Genomic DNA, 21,126 nt, shown 5'->3' with positions numbered 1-21,126 from the left:
GGGTGGTGGGCGGGGTGAAGCCACCTAATCCCCCCCGGACCCCTCGGGGCCTCTCTGCAGGGGGGAGACAAACCATGACAGCTCATTGCTTTCCCTCCAGGGGCCGAGGAGTCAGGCTGAACCAGGAGAAACCTGCCCCGAATCCTGCACCTTCGCAGCATTCCCTGCTCTACCCCTTCGCACAGGCAAGACTCAGTGCTCCGCTGAGAGGGGTCGGATTCTGAAGCTTCTTCGGCAGTTCTCTTGGCCCTGGAGAGTGAACCCAGCTCCTTGGTGAGGCCCCCTGGCTCCCCAGGGCCCCCCGGCAGCCTGGATGGCCCCGAGCTCCAGCACAAACGGCTCTGAGCCCCTGGGTGCTGGGGCCAGTGAGTGCCTGTGGTACCTGACTGCTCAGAACTGGTCGGCCCGGAACAGCACGGCGGGGGCCCACGTGACCCAGCCAGACCCCCAGCACCTCCTGATCAGCGCCCAGCAGCAGGAGCCCGACTACGTGGCCATCCCCGTCACCGTTTTCTACAGCCTGCTCTTTGTCTTCGGGCTCCTGGCCAACGGGGTGAGCGTGCTGACGCTGCTGCAGAGCGGGCGCATGAGGGTAAGCGCCGTGCGCTTCTACCTGCTGAGCCTGGCCACAGCCGATGTGCTGATGCTGCTCACCGTGCCGGTGACCCTGTACCGCTACTTCTGGCAGTACTACCCCTGGGCGCTGAGCGACGTCATCTGCAAACTCTACTTCACGGCCCGCCAGCTGTGCTGCGCCACCACCAGCTGGACCGTCGTGGCCTTCACCACGGAGCGCTACGTGGCCATCTGCCACCCCATGTGGGCCATCACTGGCCTGCGACAGTTGCGCATGGCCCACCTACTGGCGCTCATTTGGCTGCTGGCCCTCCTGAGCTCGGCGCCCCTCACCGTGGTCTACGGGCAGGCGTCGGCCTGCATCCTGGAGTACACCTCCACCCGCCGGGAGAAGAGTGTCTTCCTCTCCACCGTCTGTGAGATGCTGGAGCCCGAGCCGTACGTCATCTACAAGAGCATCATCGAAGCGCGCAGTGTCCTCTGCTTCCTGCTCCCCCTAGCCGCCATCGTCACCTTCCACCTCCTCATCTTCCGCCACCTCAGCCAGACCGGCTGGCAGCGGGAGGAGATGGGGCTCACCCAGCCCTGCTCAGGGGGCTTCTCCGTGCAGGTCAACCAGCCCCCCGGGAGCATGCCTCCGTCAGAGAGGAAGGCCCGGCACCTCATGGGTGAGCGATAGCCTCTAAATGGCGCTCAGCGCTGTCCCAGGGCCCTGCAGCATTTCCCTGAGGCAGGGCAGGGTCTTCAGCCCATGTCAGGTGGGGAGGTGGAGGGGGGAAGACCCCACGCTTCCAGACGTGGCCTCTCATCCCCAGTTCTAAGAGGTCATCTCTGAACACCTGGGGCCTGATTCTCAGAGTTGCCGCACACTGGGAGCCCCCGCTCAGCGTGAATGCTCGGCACCTCTGAAAGCCAGGCCCCAGCTGGCTCAGGCCGAGCCCCAAACTCAGAGGCCACCGGTCTGGTGGGCCTGGGATGCTCCGGTGCGGCTGGGGCAGTCCAGCAAGGTTGGGACAGTCCGGTGGGCCTGGGGCAATGTGGGGGGCCTAGGAGGGTATCCTGCACCTCCTCCAGCCCCTTTGAAAATCTAAACTGGTTTTGAGACTCGTTTTAATCAGTAAAATAAATAATTTGTATTAACAAACTGAAGGAGTGAAAAGCTGCATAAATCCGACTGCCACATCCAATATCCAGGGTGCACCTAGGAGTTAAGCAACCCCAGTGTGGGGAGAGAATGCCAACCCAATACGTGCTCCTAGCAGAGTCATCCTGACAGCTTCAGCCGCTGACGCGCCGTTCCCATCTGCCCAGCAGGAAGTGCAGTCCTGACACTGCTATTAGTGCTGTGGCATGAATGGCGCAGGCCTCAGTCGGGATCAGGCCCATTGGACCCGGCTCTGTACAGACACAGGGAGCCGTGCTCCCTGCCCCGGAGCTCACAGTCCACGTGCAAAGCCCAATGTGCCAGCGCCTCCGGAACAAACAGACCGTCCTGGCTACGCGGTTAGTCAGACCCCTCCGGAAGGCTGAGCAGATGTCTGACTCCTTCCATCCACGCGCTCCATTCCCGGGTTCTGCTCTGCAGGTGGCTGGTGCACTCAGCGCCCTGCCCGCTAGTGGGGATTGCCAATTCCCCCGAGCTCCCTTTGCAGGCAGGAATTCCTGCAGCCTCGAAGAGTCGGGTCCGGCAGCAGCCTCCGTGCCGAGCACAGGGAACACTCTCTATGCGAACGCTCCCTTGTTGGTGGACTCATCCCTCCCAGAGGCCGGAGCTGAGCCAAACCACACTGTCCAGTCCCCTCCCAGCCCTGTCTACTTCCCTCATGGCCTTGCCCAGCCCATCCATAACCACGGCCCTGTGGCCCGGGCAGCATGTTAGAAGTAAATGATTCAATAGGGACACTGGAATTACATGGCAGGAACCTGAATTAAGGGGCTCTGCTCCCCCAGCCCTCTCTCCCTTACTGCCCCTACTGCCCAGCCCAGTGCAATCTGTACAGCAAGCCCGATCAGCTGGTTAATCAATCCATTCATTGTACGCTGCCCCAGGATTTTCACTGTGCTGCAGGTTTCTGTGTGGTGGTGTCACAGGGTCCCTGGGCGATGCTCTGGAACTGCTCCCCACCAAGCCAGTCAGGACTCTGGGGAGCCTCCTCTCCCTTGGAGCAGACTTGTTCAGGGCAAGACCCTCACACATCTTCACCTCCTGGGTCTCTCCTTGGAGCATTCAGCATCCTCTGCCCCTCCGTGCGCTTCCCACAGCGAGCCCGTCCCAGCGGGGTCCTGGGGAAGCCACAAGGTCCTGCACCCCCACTTCGCAGTCAGACGTGACTCTCAGCCAGCCAGTAAAACAGAGGTTTATTCAATGACAGGAACAGGGTCTAAAACAGAGCTTGTAGGTACAGAGAATTGGACCCCTCGGCCAGGTCCATTCTGGGGCCCAGCGACCCAGACCCCCATGTCTGCACTTCACCCCTCGTCCCCAGCCAGCTCCAGACTAACCACCCCCTCCAGCCCCTCCTCTCTGCTCAGCCCCTTTCCCGGGCCAGGAGGTCACCTGATCTCTTTGTCTTCAACACCTTCAGCTGGCACCTGTGCAGGGGAGGGGCCCAGGCCATCAGTTGCTAGGAGACAGAGTGCCAGGCATTTAGGTGCACTGGCCCCTTCCTCTGCAGCAATCACACACCCTTATTCCACCACCTAGCCATCAAGAACTGCACAGGGGACACTGAGGCACCCACACAGTATTCAGAGCAAACATTAAGAACATTCCCAGTTCCTCACAGGTGGTGAACAGCATTGTAGCAATTGGGAGGGGCAGGCAGAGATCTGGGGTATCTGGGCAAGGCTGTGGGGGCATTTGGCACCGAGGGAAGGTGTGAGAGTTGATTGGAGGGGTTGGCGCACAGGAGGCAGCTGAGGATCGCAGTGCTGGGAGGGGTTGCATCTCCCCATCCTGCCCTCAGCTGGGCAGGGCAAGAGGTGACGTTAAAAGTGGAGGAGGAAGGCTGAATTCCTCATTCCCCATCCTAGGAAACTGACTGCAGCTCACGGCCCTTGAGCCTGTATCAGAACATCAGAACAGCCAGACTGGGTCAGGCCAATGGTCCATCTAGCCCAGTGTCCTGTTTCACAGTGGTCAGTGCCAGATACTTCAGAGGAAATGAACAGAACAGGCCAATTATCAGGTGATCCATCTCCTGTCGTCCACTTCCAGCTTCTGGCAGTCAGAGGCTTGGAGTTGTGGCCCTGGCCATCTTTGCTAATAGCCATTGATGGACCTAGCCTCCAGGAACTGATCTAGTTTTTTTTTGAACCTAGTTACACTTTTGGCTTTCACAGCACCCCCTGGCAAGGAGTGCCCCAGACCGACAGTGCTTTGTATGAAGAAATACTTTGCGTGTGTTTGCTTTAGACCTGTTACCTGTTAATGTCATTGGGTGATCTCTGTTCATGTTATGTGGAGGGGTAAATAACACTTCCCTACTCGCTTCCTCCACACTGGTCATGACGAACAGTCCCAGTCTCTTTAATCTTTTCTTGTATGGAAGCTGGTCCATACCCCTGATCATGTCTGTTCCCCTTTTCTGTACTTTTTCCAATTCTAATATCTCTTTTTGAGACAGAGCCACCAGAACTGCATTCACGGCGTGAGTGTGTCATAGATTTATAGAGAGACATTGTGATATTTTCTTTGTTATTATCTCTCTCTTTCCTAATGGCTCCTAACATTCGGTTAGGTTGTTTGACTGCCACTGCACATTAGCAGATGTTTTCAGAGAACGATCCACAATGACTCCAAGATCTTTCTTGAGCGGTAACAGCTAATTTAGACCCCATCATATTGTATGTACAGTTGGGATGATGTTTTCCAATGTGCATTACTTGGCACTTATCAATTTGAATTTCAACTGCCATTTTGTTGCCCAGTCACCCAGTTTTGCAAGATCCCTTTGTAACTCTTCATAGTCAGTTCAGGGCTTAACTATATGACTAATTTTGTATCATCTGCAAATTTTGTCACCTCACTGATCATCCCTTTTTCCAGATCATTTATGAATAGGTGGAACAGCTCTGGTCCCTGAACAGATCCTTGGGGACTCCTTTCCCCCAATTTTTCCACTGTGAAAACTGACCATTTATTCCTACCCTTTGTTTCCTATCTTTTAACCAGTCACTGATTCGTGAGAGGTACCTTCCCTCTTATCCCATGACTCCTTACTTGGCGTAAGCACCTTTGGTGATGGACCTTGCCAAAGGTTTTCTGGAAGTCTAAGTACACTATACCTAGGGCCCTACCAAATTCATGGTCCATTTTGTCAATTTCACGGTCATAGGATTTAAAAAATCGTATATTTCATGATTTCAGCTATCTACATCCGAAAATTCATGGTGCTGTAATTGTAGGCGGCCTGACCCAAAAAGGAATTGTGGGGTGGGGTTTGGAAGGTTATTGCAGGGAGGGTTGCGGTATTGCCACCCTTACTTCTGCGCTGCTGCTGGCGGTGGCGCTGATTTCCGAGCTGGGCAGCTGGAGAGCTGTGGCTGTTGCTGGCTGGGATCCCAGCTCTGAAGGCAGAGCCACTGCCAGCAGGAGCACAGAAGTCAGGGTGGCGTGGTATGGTATTGACACCCTTACTTAACATAACAGTCCAGAGTCCAGTCTGCAGGCAACTGGATGGGTTTATTGGGGCTAAACAAGCAAGCACATTTCGAAGCCCTTTACACAGTTGGGCTATCGCTACACGCCGAGAGAGTTTCCTCTTTCCCTCCCTCAACTACTGTTCTATACGCCACTAGAACCCCCTCCTTCTCCGCACGCCAGTGGAGCTCCCTCTTCCGCCTCCCTCTTCTTGGCAAACTGAATTAGACTTGTAGGGCCCCTCTCCTGGTACCACCCCTTCCAATACATGGTCATGTTCCGTTCCGGGGAGCCTGGGGGTGATGAGACCACCTCTTTTGTACATGGTAGGAGGGGCAAGGAGCAGGGTTACCTGTGGCCATGGTCACTTTTTTGCAGACTTTGCACCTTTTCTTAACACCTTCGTGCTGCTCCATTAGCCCCTCATCTTCTCTTGTTACTGAAAGGCCAGGCTACCGGCTGGAGGGCAGGGCATGCAGTCTTATGCTTTCACTTACATTCTCTTGCTTGCTTATTTAGCTTGTTTAAAAGCAAGGCCAGAAGTAAGATTATTATTGTTTAGTTTTTATTTTATTTACTTCATATTTTTCTAACAATCACCAGCAAGATGGTTGAGTGTGGAGGCTTAAAATCTCCAGGAAGCCCTCAAGATGAAATCCAGTACACATAAAAAACATTTTCAGAGTAATCTCTCTGCCCATTAGAACTTGGCTGATTTCTGTCGATTTACAGCTCATTTTCCTACTTCTAAAATGTTTTCCTCTTCCCTGTTTCTACACGACATAGTGACAATACCTATACAGAGAGCATTGTCACATGTACAAAAGAAATACTGAAAAAAACAGGGAAATTAAACCGTCTTTCTGATCTCTCTGTTACAGCGAGCTGAGGTGTTAACTGTGACAAGAGCAGGTTCAAGTGGAGATGTGATTTTGAAGTTCATCGTGATGAACAAGGTGTAATTTTTCTCTTCCAGAGCTGTGGTTTCAGGCTCTTTGCAGACTCAGGCAGGTGTCACTGTGTTGGTCACAATTGGGTCCCTTTTAAAAGTTTTCTTTGAAACCAAAAGGCAGAAACAGACTTTTTTTTAAATAAAATCTGACTTTGGGGGTGCAACTGTGCATCAGGCTCTAAAAGAGGGACAGTGCTATGGTCATTCCACGGCTGCAGAATCCCATTATGCAAGGAGCCCTGTGCAATGTGGCTGGGCATGAATCTCTCTAATCTCTTCCATGCAGGTGCTGTGCTGGCTGCATTTTTCTTTTGCAACTTCCCTGACACGGCATCATCCCTGGTGCACATTTACATTCACAGCTGGAGCACCAGCATCCTGGTGCTCTACACCTGGCTGAAGACCTACCTATCACTGCCTCTCTGGTACCTCAACAGTGCCCTGGACCCCCTCCTCTTCTGCATCTCCTCAGCCTCCTTCCGCATTGCCTGCCGCGAAAGTCTCCCCCGACTCCTGCCCTGGATCAGCAAGAAACTGCAAGGCTCCTGTGTCAGGTCGGGAGGGCAAGCGCCCAGGGCTGGAAGATCTTTGTGGACCTTAAATTCCACCAAAGGGGAGCCAAGCAAATCCTCCAGAGACTCTCAGCCCAGTGAGCCACAGCTCCTCTCCTGTGGGAAGAGAGCGGGCTCATGAGCCTCACCCGTCGCAAACTCAGCCTGTGCACAATAGAGAAAGTCGTGCACTATTCACAATGTCCTGGCACAATCATGTGAGAGATACCCTGGGGCACATGCATTCATGCTTGCACACTTTCCCCTGCCCCTGGGTGCTAGGGGACCAAGTGGAGGCTTACTGCAGCAGGGACTGCAGCTGGTGTAACAGCTGACTAGCTAGCAGTTCCGCTGTTCAGTTGTTGCTCTTGTGTGGAAATCCGTTGCTGAGTTGTTTGTGGCGTGTTTGCTGTGGTGAGGCGCTTCAGTCACTATTGTGGTGCATGGCTCAGTCTGTGTGGCACAGTGTAGGCTTTGTACCTGCTTGAAATCTAGTTGTGTATTCTCTTGGTGCTGGGCGGGCTACTATTTTGGAGGGCCTTTGCAACAGGAGAAAGGAACAGACTTTGTGGAGGGCTAGGGCTCCCTCCTTCTCCAGTTAGGGTGTCCCCCAACCTCAGTTTGATCAGGTTTCCTTTGTTCCAAGAACGGATGCAAGATATGGATACGAATCCCAAAATCCTTTGGGACATGGAGTCAACTCCACAAAATAGCGCAGAATCCCAGAGCAAACCCTGAGCTCCTTACGCTGCTACCTCCCAGTCCTTACACAGACACAACTCCCACTGGAGCCTGGAACTGGTATTTCCATGTAGGAGAGAATGGATCCCAAAGCCAAAACCCCGGGTATGCAATGACAAGCTGGGCCTGGAGTCTCCGGCATGGTCCCTGGATTCTGCATGGCTCTGAGGCAGCAGGTGGGAAATTTGGCAGGAGCTTAATTTTAATTAAAAATAGAGTTTTTAAATTAAATCTGAAAATGCACAATCCAATCAGCAGTGTCTGAGTTATTCTGATATCACATGCCATTTATTTGATGCTGTCCCACACGATAGACATTTGCAAAGAGAACGTGTAACTCATCGGAGTGGCCAGGTGAGCTGCATGCGCATTTGAGAGAGATGCACAAACACTGGGGCTTTTGGGGCTTTTGAGGGTAGTGAAGAGGCAGCTGGAGATGGTGAGACTGCACATTAGCTAAACGCTCGGCACTGAAATAGTTAAAAATATTGACATTTAAATAGTCTTTGGCATTAACACCCCGTGTGATGATGATGGAGCAGCCTGCCTTTCTCGGAGCCAGTCTTTCAGGCTGACTGCTGCTTCTAGACCAAAACGCGGCTTCACTTCACCTGGCTCATGTTTTCAAGGTTACCTGTACAACCAGAAGAGAGCTTGAGACGTTGTTTGAAGTGGAGGCTGAGATTGAGGAACACAGTTCTGTGGCAGGGATGGATCCTGTGGCAAATCCCATGGGCACAGAATACAAGGTCATAGCCACATGATTTTTTTTTTTTTTTTGCTTAATATTTCAGCTTACTAGGGTCAGTGGTTAGACTTCAACGGGGGTTTCCCTGAGTGAGGTCTGAGAAAAAACGCAGGATCTTATCAGGATCTGGCCTAATAAAAGAGTTGTGTCTGTCTGTACTGAGGGGCTGTAAGTCAGGATCTTATCAGGATCTGGCCTAATAAAAGAGTTGTGTCTGTCTGTACTGAGGGGCTGTAAGTCAGAATAGCAGCTTCTTGTTGCATGTCACGCTTCTGCTTCGGCAGCCCAAAATCAGGTTAGTTTCTTTCTGGTACAATGCATTGTTGCAAACTGTTGCTTAAACCTCTGTCCACTCTCCTCATTTACTGATTTCTCTTTCCCAGATACATCAGCTGCATTTATCCAAGTGGAATCTCATCTGTAATTCCCTGCCAGTATTTCTAACATATGCGACCTTTTGTATAATTTCTCTGTCTTCCATGGCAGATGCAGCTTCTCTCAGTTTTGCATCATCTGGAGATTTTATCACGACTTGCTCCCTTTTTCAGCTCATTTAATAAATAAGATAAGATGAGACCTACCACTCCAGCATGGGGCACCTCACTAGACTCACCTCCAAGTCAGTCCATTTTCTGGTCCAATGACTTCCATGGTCATTTTATGGCTCTATTGTTGTTCGTTATTTGTCGAGCAGTTTCTAGTCTATGTGACCATGCTCCTATCTGAGACAGCTGGAATTATTTATTTTAATATGATTTTGTGAATCACCATATCAGGTGCTTTATTAAGGCCAGAAACATGACACGTGCTGTGTTCTTTGTCCAAAGACTCTCCATTCTGTCAAAAAAAACCCAACCCAGGTGTGATGTTATGAGTATAATATAATATCTCATTGAAAGGTGACAGGGCCAGAAAGAGTTAATTTACTCACCTCACCGACTGACCTGACCCATGGGTGAACCTTAAGAACTGGTTAGGAAGATCTGTAAATGCACAGAGCTTTGAAATGCAAGTCTGCATTGTTAGAGGTAGAAGGGGAGGTGTTTGCTCAGGTCTTGGGATGTCAGCAAACAAGGCTTGTCTATTGCTATAGTTTTAATTCAAAGATCAAAAAAGGAATATTAACATTTAAGATGATACTTGAGTGAAATAGTATTATTGTCTATGTGTCTCTTTGAAGGTTGTGGTAACCTGTATCTGAACTGTTTAATGGATAAATTACTCTGTGCTAATTGCCAGGATGTTTGGGAGAAGGAATTAAGCCTATTGTTTTCTCAGGCCGAAAGGCTGCTGGAAATGTATAAGAAGCCTGGGACACGATCCTTCTTCATCTCAGATCTGCTTTGGGTTTCAAGAGGGGGAAACCTTAAGCCACAAGGATTGAGATCCCCAGTCACTGACTGGAGCCACCCTGAATATGGAAATTGGACTATAACCTATGGACTATTTCTAAAAGGACTTTTGGCAACTACAAGCTCATCTCTACTATGTATCTGAACCTCAAGAACTGAATTCAAGTCTGTATGTGTATTAATCTTTTAACCAACACTCTCTCTCTTTTCTTTTTAAATAAATTTTAGCTTAGTTAATAAGAATTGGCTGTAGCGTGTATTGTGAGTAAGATCTAAGTGATAATTGAACCTGGGTATGTGGCTGATCCTTTGGGATTGGAAGAACCTTTTCTTTTATATGATGAAGTAGGATTTACAGGAATCATCATCATATCTGACAGGTGTGTCTGGATGGAGGCCTGAGGCTGGGCACTTTAAGGGAACTGCATGGGTTGGACTTCTAAGTGACCAGTGAGGTACTCTAGAAGCTGTTTTGTGCTGGCTGGTAAATCTAAGTATTGGAATAACCACCAGCGTTTGGGGTTTGTCTGCCCCGTTTTGTTTGCAGTTCATCCTGATTGAATGACCTCAGCTGGCTCCCACGGGCAGCACCATCACACCAGGTTTTTGGCATGACTTGTTCTTCCTACACCTCCAGTGTTGTTTATTGCTCATGTTCTGTTAGGTTCCAGGAGCCTAGTTTGCAAAGGTGGTGAGGTTTACGGATCACAGAATCCAACTGGCGATGTGGGTGTTCAGCCCCTCTGAAAACCAGTGCTTAAATGTTGCAAGCCAGATTATCCCCCTGAAAACTGCATAGCGGGGTCTCTCCACATGCAGACCTCTGCCTGCTTAGGTGGACGTTTGTATGTGTGTTGTCTCTGTGGCATGTTATGACGCAGTAGGGAGCAGGGTGGACTGACCTGGGAATGTCGTCTGGTTTTACTGGGACTGTCTGCATTGGGGATGGGAGGGCAGGGGGAGACTTTACTTGAGGGATAATACCTGAGCCTGTAACCTGAGCTGGGAGGGGCATGGGGCCAGGTGACACCTTAGCCTGGGAAACTGGACAAAGGCTGGAGGAGGAGCCGAGGAGAGGGGGGAATGAGAGGGCTGCAGCGGAGTTTCAGTTTTGGGCTGGCTGGGGAATCGGAGGGAACCACAAGGCTGGGGTCTAAGATCCCTACCTCCTAGAAGGACCTGACTAATGGGTCCTGTTTATGCCTACAAGCTCTAGTTTGGACTGTGTCCTGTTGTCTAATAAACCTTCTGTTCTACTGTCTGGCTGAGAGTCACGGTGACTCGCAGGAAGCCAGGGGTGCAGGGCCTTGTCTCCTCCCAAACTCTGTGGCACATGTTCCTCCCTTTCTCCTGCAAAGGAGCTGTGCAGGTTGGGAGGGAGTGGATTCTGGCTGGGCAAGTCATGGAGGTAACCAACATGAGCTAAGGGGACCCCGGAATGAAGGGCCCAGTTTCCTCAGCAGGGGAACCAAGCCACCACGGCAGGAATTTTAAAGGCACTCAGGGAGTTCCAGCTCCGTCGCTGCTCTCCCCTACATCACCTAGGCCAGTGGTTCTCAAACTTATTTTTCCACGGACCACTTGAAAATTGCTGAGGGTCTTGGCAGACCACTTAATGATCTTTCCAAATGTTGTTTGTATTGTTAGCTACCTGTTGTAAAATGCTTTGGATAAAAGCGCTATATAAAAAAACTTAATAATAATTAACATTTTTTTGTTCTACAAATAAAAGCACACAGTCTTACCTTTCTAATGGGATGGATGTGCCCTCTCTCCCCATCCATGGCAGCCCCACAGCTGGGGCTGGGAAGGAGGGGGGTTTCTCCCCCACCACAGCAGCCACAGAGCTGAGGCTGGGAAGGGGAGGGGTGTCTCTCTCTCCAGCAGCCACAGCCCTGGAGCTGAGGAAAGTCACCTCTTTCTCTGGCTGGAGCCCTGCATGACCCAAATTTCCCCCACACCCTCTTCTCATCCCACTGCCCCCTCCCACCTACCCCCCTATCCCCCCAAGGCCACCACCTTACCTTACATGTGTATCTTCTCCAGGGTCCAGGCACCTAATTAATGGAGCCACGCCTGCACAGCTCCACTAACTACGTGGGTGGCCCCTGCGCACCTTAGAGGGAACTATCCGCGGACCATCGCGGACCACAGTTTAAGAACCTCTGACGCAGGAGAATGGGTCCCACAGTGACTTCTCCTCTTACTGCTGATCCCCTGGTTTTACCTAGGTAGTCGTTATTCTCCCCAGCCAGACTCTCCTTTCCGTTACTAAGAGAACTGGGAATGAAGTCGGGCCATGCTGGGCTCTGTTACACCCGTGTAAATCTGGAAGAACTGCCTTGAGCTCAGTGGAACCGCACTGCAGTTATCTGGGTGTAACAGCAGGGGGTGGCCCCAGGATAACGAAGTGGGGCAGGGGGGCTGGCTCCCCAGGAGGCCGGGGGTACGAGCAGTGTCTGAGATCTGGCTCTGACTGGGACTGCTCCCCTGCTGGTTTGGACAAGCCCTTCCCCCTGCGCCCGGCCCTGGGCTGTGCAATGGGGATAAGGACCCCGACCCCCTTTGGAGGGGCCCTGGCCTGCCCAGGGACCCAGGGGTGGGGAGCTGAGATACCCCCCTGCCCCTGGCCACACTGAGAGGCTGCCACGTCCCCACTGCCTCAGCCTGGGCAGCTGTTTACCCCTCCCCCTTCCCCCCCACTGCTGCCTTCCTCCACTCCCCAACCCGGCTACCCCTCCCCGGGGCGTGTCCTCAGCCTGGGGGGCGGGGCCTCCGGAGCCCTCCCACCCCGGAAAACTACAACCCCCAGGATCCTTTGCGCACCCGGCGGCCCCGCCCGGCCAGCGCGCGGGTCGTCTGTTGATTATTCGAACAGGCCAATGGCGGCCCCGCCCTTGGGTGGCCCCGCCCCGGGCAGGCGCTCAGTCCAGCCAATCGGGTTGCAGGGGCTGGGGTCCGGAAGGCCAATGGGGAGGCGGAGCGGCAGGTATGAGATGGCGGCGGGGAGCCGAGGAGCCGCAGAGCCGCGGGGCGGCAGGTAGGTGCGAGGCGGGGCCCCGGGTCCGGTCGGGTCCGGCGGAGGGGGCGGGTCTGTGGGGCCGCGGCGGGCGGGGCCGGTCCCCAGCACCAGCTGCGCGGGGGAACCGGCCATCGCCGCCCGCGCGGGGCTCGGCCGAGCCCTGCAGCCCGCGGGAGCCGCGCAGCGCAGCCCCGCCCCCGCGGGGGCGTTCACAGGGAGCCGGGCTGGCGGCGGGCGCGGCTGGGCTTGGCCGTGACTGCAGCCGGCTGCGCTGCCCGCAAAACCTCCGCTTTCCCGGGTGCGAGCAGCCTCTGCTCCCCCACCAAGTCACACCTTGTGACAGGGCGAGGGGCGCGTGTCCCCCCCCCGGGGCGGGGCCGGGCGCGTGTCCCGGCGAGGGGCGCGTGTCCCCCCCCCGGGGCGGGGCCGGGCGCGTGTCCCGGCGAGGGGCGCGTGTCCCCCGCGGGGCGGGGCCGGGCGCGTGTCCCGGCGAGGGGCGCGTGTCCCCCGCGGGGCGGGGCCGGGCGCGTGTCCCGGCGAGGGGCGCGTGTCCCCCGCGGGGCGGGGCCGGGCGCGTGTCCCGGCGAGGGGCGCGTGTCCCCCGCGGGGCGGGGCCGGGCGCGTGTCCCGGCGAGGGGCGCGTGTCCCCCCCGGGGCGGGGCCGGGCGCGTTCCCGGCGAGGGGCGCGTGTCCCCCCCGGGGCGGGGCCGGGCGCGTTCCCGGCGAGGGGCGCGTGTCCCCCCCCGGGGCGGGGCCGGGCGCGTTCCCCCGGGCGGCGCAGCCCCCTGCTAAAGCCGGGCGGTGCAGACAAGCTCTGGGCACTGTTCCCAGAGCCGAGGCAGAGCTCTGCGGGCGCTCTGGCCGGCACCGCACACCTTCCGCCAATAAGGGGGCTCTCAGCCAGGAGTCCGGAGAGGTCTGCCAGGGTATGTCACCTCGTCTAGGTATCTGCTGAGTTTTACAACAGGCTCCGTAAAACACTAGCAAAGTCAGTACAAACTAAAACTTCATACTGACACTAGCTTCTTTATACTGGTCTGTGTACTGAATGTAAGTACGGTATTTATAGTCCAAGCCATTCTTTATAATTGCATGGTAAAAATGAGACTCGGCCATTGGTCAGTAAGGGTGTGCTGTGCCACTTTTGTGTTTCAGTGTCTGATATTGTAAGCAAGTAGCTCTTAAGTGAGGTGACACTTTGGGTATGCAAGACAAATCAGACTCCTCACATGGGTACAGTAGACTGGAATGGTTCAGAACCACTGCAGTAAAAGATTCATTCACCCACCTGGTCTCTCTAATATCCTGAGACCAATATGGTTACACTAACCCTGTGTGCAAATGCTTACGAAGAGACAGCCGGTGGTCTCCAAACACTTTTGATCATCCACTGCATCAGTAAAATTTTTGAGCAGGCATCCCCAATATATGTGTATTTATTTATGTATAAATTATATACATGTACTACTATACTAATATATTATGCACACTATAAAACATACACAAATAAATTAAAAAGGATGAGATAAAGATGAAATAATTTTTAAAATTAATGGTACAAAACCTTTTTGCTCTCAAATTTTTAGTGAGAGCAATGTGATTGAATATGCTTCATGATTTCTGAAAATCTCAGTTTAACACTGATTCAGCAATTTGAAGGTCTGGATTAGGTTTGGGCTGCGGGAGGGTGCTCTGGGTGGGGGTGCAGGAGGGAGTTAGCGTGCAGGAGGGCACTCAGGGTGGGGTGTGGGATCTGGGAGGTAGTTAGGGTGTGGGAGGGTGCAGGAGGAGGCTCAGGGCTGGAGCAGGCCGGAGGTGCAGAGCATTTACCTGGGGCAGCTCTTGTTTGGTGCAGGTGGCGCGGCACAGCCCCCATAGCTGCCATTCTGGGAGCACTCTGCCACCCCCCCTGCACCGCCAGGCAAGGCCACCCAGAATTTAGGGGCTGCAGAGCCCTTCCCTGCAGCTCTAAAGTCCCTTTCTGAATGTGGCCCTGCGAGTATGGACTGGAGTACTCAGGAGGAGCAGGGGCAGCCAGCTGCCAGAGAGAAGTGGAGAGCTCCGCTTTCCCCCTCAAAGCGCTGCTTCTCTCCAGCTGGCTTTGAAGGGGAAAGTGCTGCTGCTTTCCCACTGCTGGCTGCACTGCTGCCCCTTCTCCTCCACGGGCCGGAGGACTCAGGGTTGCATTCCAAAAGCGGCTTTAGAGCTGCAGGCCGGGGCCCCCTTAGCTCAGGGCCTTGCAGCCCCTAAAGCCCCTGCGTTCCGGGTGGCCCTGCCTGGCTCAGGGTGGGGGTGGGGCAGCTTCCCTGCTCGCTCGCTCCCTCCTCTGGCCTCCCCTTTTTCTTTTTCCCTCCAGTGGCACTCCTCCCGCCGTGCCCCCCAATGGGTTGTCTTGCACATCATGCACCCCACTTTGGAGACCACTGCTCTAAACAGCCAAGCCAAAGGAGAGAAGTGCAATCACTATCCCTATTTGAGGGGGAACTGAGGCAAGGGGTGTTTAGGTGAGTGGCATGTGGGTCTGCTGGAAGCTTGTGGCAGAGCTCTTGCCTCCTGTTCAGTGCATCTTGTCTCTGTGAAAATGCCTTATCTGAAGGCAATCTTGATATCACTTGTCTCCCACCCTGGGCAGTGACACATACTTAAAATCTAGTATCCGAGGGGTAGCCATGTTAGTCTGGATCGGTAAAAAGCAACAAAGGGTCCTGTGTTACCTTATAGACTAACAGATGTACTGGAGCATGAGCTTTCGTGGGTGAATACCCACTTCACCAGACATCTGATGCATGCGTCTGACAAAGTGGGTATTCACCCACGAAAGCTCATGCTCCAATACGTCTGTTAGTCTATAAGGTGCCACAGGACACTGTTGCTTTTTACTTAAAATCTAGTATGGAGACAGACTTACTTCAAAAACCCCCACAACATATTCCTGTCGGGCAACCCTCCAGAGCCAAGCCCCAGCAGGGTTCTTTCTGCAGTTATTTAAACGATGGCATGTTACACCCCCTCCTGCTCTTATCCAGGGCTTTGCTGGGCTCAGACAGCAGGATCTTTGTTCTTCTGCACTCCGATACATTGTCTGCTCGCAAGAGGGGGTGGGGGACCATTACTTGCCCACACAATCCAAAGCAGCATCTAGGTGCCTCTGTTTACCAGCCTAGCCAGTGTCCTTGTTCCAGTGATCATGTTCATGGCAGTGTGTAAAATGCCACCCCATGTTGTTCATGTTGTCTTATAACTGGTGTGTGTGTGTGTGTCCGTCCGTCCAGAGGTGCCAGTCGGGAATTGAATCCGCATTGGGCTGGGCACTGTGTGTGCAGGAAATAACAAGTCTCTGCCCCCAAAGTTTATCTAAGCTAGAGGGTCCCCAAAGTGTGGGGTCACCCTCTAGGGGGGCATGGAGGAATGTCTGGGGGGTGCAGCAGAGCCCAGGCAACCCTGCCTAGAGGCAGGGAGGGAGCACCACAAAGCCCTCCCTGCTCTGCTCTGGTTCTGCCCCCAGCTGCGTCCCCAGTCCTGGCCTGGGTGTGGTTCTGTTCCTGTCCCCACACCAGCCTCAGCTGCTGGTAGTGGCTCTATTCCCAGCCTGGGACCAATGCTGGGGGCAAAGCAGGGACCGGAGCCGCACCTGGCTGCGGCTCTGCTCCCACTCCTGCCCCTACCTCCAGCCTCGGCCCCTGGTTGTGGCCGGGAGCTTCGGCCACTTTACCTCTGTTGTTCCTCCTCCTCTTCCCCCTCCCCCCTCGAGCTGCAGCCCCTGCTGTGGGGACACAGGCAAACAAGTGGCAGTGGGAGTTTTTAGGACAGCTGATCTAAGCATATAACCAGTGGGGGAAACAAATGCGGGGAGGGCAGGGCAGCACTGAAATGGCTCTTTGATGTTTTAAGTAGCAGTCACACTGAAGTCCACCAAGTCTTGGTGATGTGACACATTTGGCCCCCATTGCTCCATTCCTGGCTATAGCTGGGTCTCAGACACTTCTCCCTCTTTGGCAAATAGCCCTGTATTTTTTTAGCGGGTTCAGGCAGTATTCTCTTAGTTACTTGGGAACCTATTCTCATTTGGTTCCTTCTCTCACCTCTGACTTTGGCTTCAGGAGATGGGTCTCTTTGCCTGTCACTCCCATTCTGTTGCTTTCAGGCACTGTCCTTTCTGTGATGCCCTTGCATAGAGCCAGTGTGATGTTATGAGTGTAATATAATATTTAATTGAAAGGCGACAGGGCCAGAAGGAGTTAATTAACTCACAGACTGACCCATGGCCGAACTTTAGAGACTGAGTTGGAAGATCTGTAAATGAATAGAGCTTTGAAATGCAGCCGGCATTGTTAGAGATAGAAGGGGAGGTGTTTGCTCAGGGCTTGGGATGTCAGCAAACAAGTCTTGTCTAGAGCTTTGATTCAAGATCAAAAAAGGAATATTAACATTTAGGAAGACACTTGAGTGAAATAGTATTATTGTCTGTGTCTCTTTGAAGGTTATGGTAACCTGTATCTGAACTGTTTGCCTAGAGAGGTTGTGAAGTCTCCATCTCTGGATATATTTGAAAGTAGGTTAGATAAATATCTATCAGGTATGGTCTAGACAGTATTTGGTCCTGCCATGAGGGCAGGGGACTGGATTTGATGACCTCTCAAGGTCCGTTCCAGTCCTAGAATGTATGTTTAATGGATAAATTACCCTGCTCTAATTACTAGGATGTTTGGGAGGAGAGTTAGGCCAATTGTTTTCTCAGGCCAAAAGGCTGCTGGAAATGTATAAAAACCCTGGGACACGATCCTGCTTCATCTCAGATCTGCTTTGGGTTTCAAGAGGGGGAAACCTTAAGCTATAAGGATTGAGATCCCCAGTCGCTGAATGGAGCCACCCTGAATTTGGACATTGGACTATAACCTCTGGACTATTTCCAAAAGGACTTTTGGCAACTACAAGCTCACCTCTGCTGTGTATCTGAACCTCAAGAGTTGAATTCAAGTCTGTCTGTATATTGATCTTTTAACCAGCACACTTTTTTCTTCTTTTAAATAAATTTTAGCGTAGTTAATAAGAATTGTCTATAATCGTGTATTTTGGGCAAGATCTAAATTATCATTTGACCTGGGTCTGGGGCTTGGTCCTTTGGGATCAGGAGAACCTCTTCTTTTATATGATGAGAGAAGATTTTCAGTGACCATCATCATATCTGACATGTGTCTGGATGGAGGCCTGGGGCTGGGTACTTCAAGGAAACTGCATTGTTTGGACTTCTGAATAACCAGTGAGGTAATATAGAAATTGTTTTGTGCTGGCTGGTAAATCTAAGTACTGGAATATCCACCAGCTTCTGAGGTTTGTCTGCCCCGTTTTGTTTGCAGTTCACCCTAATTGAGTGACCTCAGCTGGCTCCCGCAGACAGCATCATCACAGCCAGCAAGCACATGTCCTGGTTAAATTGCAGAACTGGACCAAACTCGCCTAAACTGTTCACAAGGCACCTTCTCTGTTCCATACAGTGTTCTGTTCTCCAGAATCCAAGCTGTCTTTATGAATCAGTGTGGGTGAAGTAACTGGGAGAATGATGGAGGTTGTAGCAGCCCGTCCATGTGATGGCTTTCCTCAACTGTTTGTTTCAAAGGCTTATAGCCTGACAGGATCCTCAGCCTCTGTAGGTTGCAGCTTCTGTCACGATGACGTTATTTTATTATCTGCACTTGGCAAGAAAATTGCATCCTCTCTTCCCGATGCAGAACTCTCGTTCCAGTCCTCCTGGCCTTCCCCACTTCCTGGTTGGACGAGAGCAGTGTGCTATATGGGAGCTTCCTCCTCACACCATTCAGAAATGGCTGTTCATGCAGAATGAGGCAAGCCGCTCGCTGAGAGCACAGCACAGGTGTAATTGGCTGCCAGCCATCTCCCAAAAGATGTTTTAATGTGTTTGCCTTGGCTTCCTAGCAAGACCTCCCCTCTCTCCCTGTGTAATGACATGGCAGCTGTGATCCTCTGAGGCAGGAAGTTCTGGGTGGCTCTGGACTTAGCTTCTCCCCCGGGTTTGCAAGAGCTCAGATTTGATCCTGACATTATTCTGCTTTGTTGTGGAGACTTCCCAACGTTTTGCGCGTGGGGTTGGTACCCTGCAGGGGACAGCTGGATTATGGGCTGGCTCATGTACTTTAGTGTGGGAGAGACCCTTTGAGGATGACCCTCCTTAGACTCACTTCTGTCTGGAGCTTTTTGAACCTGTTTCACTTAATGTGTGTAACTTACTTTTGTAAAAGTACTAAGGGGATTAATGGTAGTGCAGGAATCTGTCTGTCAGTGCTCCCTGGGCTTGGTTGAGTACATGGAAGAGAGATCTGATGCATCTCTGGTCGTGGCTCAGTCAGGAAATGCAGGAAACCCCCCACCAATTTCCAGATTCTGACGACAGCTCCCCTCCCCCCCGACATCAACTGCCTTATGTCCATACAAGTTCTTTTTTGATTTATCTTGTCTTATCCTGCTTTCATCCTCTTTGCAAGCAGCGTAACACTAGTCTGGAATGAGTCTATATTCTGCTATATGGTTCACGCGGATAGATCCCCATTTTGAATTAACTTTGGGGAGAGGGATAGCTCAGTGGTTTGAGCCTTGGCCTGCTAAACCCAGTGTTGTGAGTTCAATCCTTGAGGGCGCCATTTAGGGATATGGGGGGAAAAAAGTCAGGAACAGTACTTGGTCCTGCTAATGAAGGCAGGACACTGGACTCAATGACCTTTCAAGGTCCCTTCCAGTTCTAGGAGATAGATATATCTCCATATATTATTATTTATTTTTAATCAGCGCAGAGTAGAGCGGAAGAATTACTTCTCGTGTCTTGCTTACAATACTCCTGCTAATATGTTCCAGAGTGATACTTGCTTTTTTTTTGCAACAGTCACACTGTTGACTTGTATTAACTTGTGATCCTCTATGAGCCCCAGATCCCTTTCCGCAGGACTCCTTCCTAGGCAGTCAATTCCCATTCTGTATATGTGCAACTGATTGTTCCTTCTTAAATGGAGTACTTTGCATTTGTCCTTATTGAATTTCATCCAGTTTTGTCCAGATCATTTTGAATTTTAACTCTGTCCTCCAAAGCACTTGCAGCCCCTCCCAGCTTGGTATTGTGTACTCTATGCCATTATCTTAATCATTGATGAAGATATTGAACAGAACTGTACTCAGAACTGATCCCTGCAGGACCCCACTCTTTTTATACACTACCAGCATGACTGTGGGTCATTGATTATTCCCTGGGAACAGCTTTCCAACCAGGTTTGCACCCACCTTATAGTAGCTCCATCTAGGTTGCATTTCCCTAGTTTATGAGAAGGTCATGTGAGACAGTATCAGAAGCTTTACTAAAGTCAAAATATACCATGTATACCACTCCCCCCACCCCCAGGCTTGTTACCCTGGCAAAGAAAGCGATCAGGTTGGTTCGACACGATTTGTTCTTGACAAATCCATGCTGATTGTTACTTATCACCTTATTATCTTCTAGATATTGGCAGATTGATTGCTGAAGTATTTGCTCCATTATCTTTCCAGGTACAGAAGTTAAACTGACTGGTCTGTAATTCCCTGGGTTGGATTTATTACCCTTTTTGTAGATGGGCACTAGATTTTCCCTTTTCTGGTCTCTTGGAATCTTCCCATCTTCCATAACTTTTCAAAGATAATTGCCAATGGCTCAGATATCTCCTTGGTCAGCTCCTTGAGTATTCTAGGATGCATTTCATCAGGCGCTGGTGACGTGAAGATAACTAATTTGTCCAAGTAATATTTAACTTTGTTCTTTCCCTGTTTTAGCCTCTTCTGATCCTACCTCATTTTCACCAGCATTCACTATGTTAGACATTCAATTGCCGCCGGCCTTCTTGGTGTAAACTGAAACAAAGAAGTCATTAAGCACCTTTGCCATTTCCATATTTTCTGTTACTGTTTTCCCCCCTTCATTGAGTAACAGTCCTATCCTGTCCTTGGTCTTCCTCTTGCTTCTAATGTATTTGTAGGATGTTTTCTTGTTACCTTTTATGTCTCTAGCTAGTTTGATCTTGTTTTGTGCCTTGACCTTTCCAATTTTGTCCCTACGTGCTTGTGTTATTTGTTTATATTCATCCTTTGTAATTTGACCAAGTTTCCACTTTTTATAGGACAATTTCTTGATTTTTAGATCACTGAAGATCTCTTGGCCCTCGTCCAGACTAACCCGCGGCATCGGCGGGTTAAAATCGATTGCTCGGGGATCGATATATCGCGTCTAGTCTGGACGCGGTGTATCGATCCCCGAGCGCGCTTACATCGATTCCGGAACTCCATCAATCCGAACGGAGTTCCGGAATCGACACGGAGAGCCGCGGACATCGATGCAGCGCCGTCCAGACTGGTGAGTACCTCGATTTTAGAAATTCGACTTCAGCTACGTTATTCACGTAGCTGAAGTTGCGTATCTAAAATCGATTTTAATTCCTAGTCTGGACGTGGCCTTGGTTAAGCCAGGGTGGTCTCTTGCCATACTTCCTATCTTTCCTACGCAGTG

At 51.8% G+C, this 21,126-nt stretch overlaps 2 protein-coding genes across 2 annotated transcripts in view; both read left to right on the top strand.

Moving 5' to 3' along the window:
- Positions 1–313: 313 nt before the first annotated feature.
- LOC127053431 (neurotensin receptor type 1-like) lies at positions 314–7,924 on the top strand. The gene is made up of 2 exons (XM_050958165.1): positions 314–1,244; positions 6,457–7,924. Exons 1-2 carry the CDS (start codon positions 314–316, stop codon positions 6,861–6,863), a joined length of 1,338 nt encoding a protein of 445 aa, XP_050814122.1. The 3' UTR covers positions 6,864–7,924.
- A 4,622-nt stretch (positions 7,925–12,546) lies between these two features.
- The window catches only part of ARHGAP19 (Rho GTPase activating protein 19), a 75,300-nt gene continuing 66,720 nt past the window's right edge, over positions 12,547–21,126 (top strand). The window contains exon 1 of the mRNA XM_050958143.1: positions 12,547–12,602. Within this exon, the coding sequence (XP_050814100.1) occupies positions 12,559–12,602 (44 nt within the window). The 5' untranslated portion in view covers positions 12,547–12,558. The remainder of the gene's footprint in view (positions 12,603–21,126) is intronic.

Source organism: Gopherus flavomarginatus, chromosome 6, assembly GCF_025201925.1.
Source record: "Gopherus flavomarginatus isolate rGopFla2 chromosome 6, rGopFla2.mat.asm, whole genome shotgun sequence".
NCBI classification, from domain to species: Eukaryota; Metazoa; Chordata; order Testudines; family Testudinidae; genus Gopherus; species Gopherus flavomarginatus.
Note: the sequence above shows the minus strand (reverse complement) of the source record. Positions and strands in the feature narration are given on the sequence as shown.

Coding starts and splice junctions, on each gene's coding strand:
- LOC127053431 (XM_050958165.1), top strand. CDS start 314: ATGGCCCCGAGCTCCAGCACAAACGGCTCTGAGCCCCTGGGTGCTGGG. Junction 1,245..6,456: donor GAAGGCCCGGCACCTCATGG/GTGAGCGATAGC, acceptor TCTTCCATGCAG/GTGCTGTGCTGGCTGCATTT.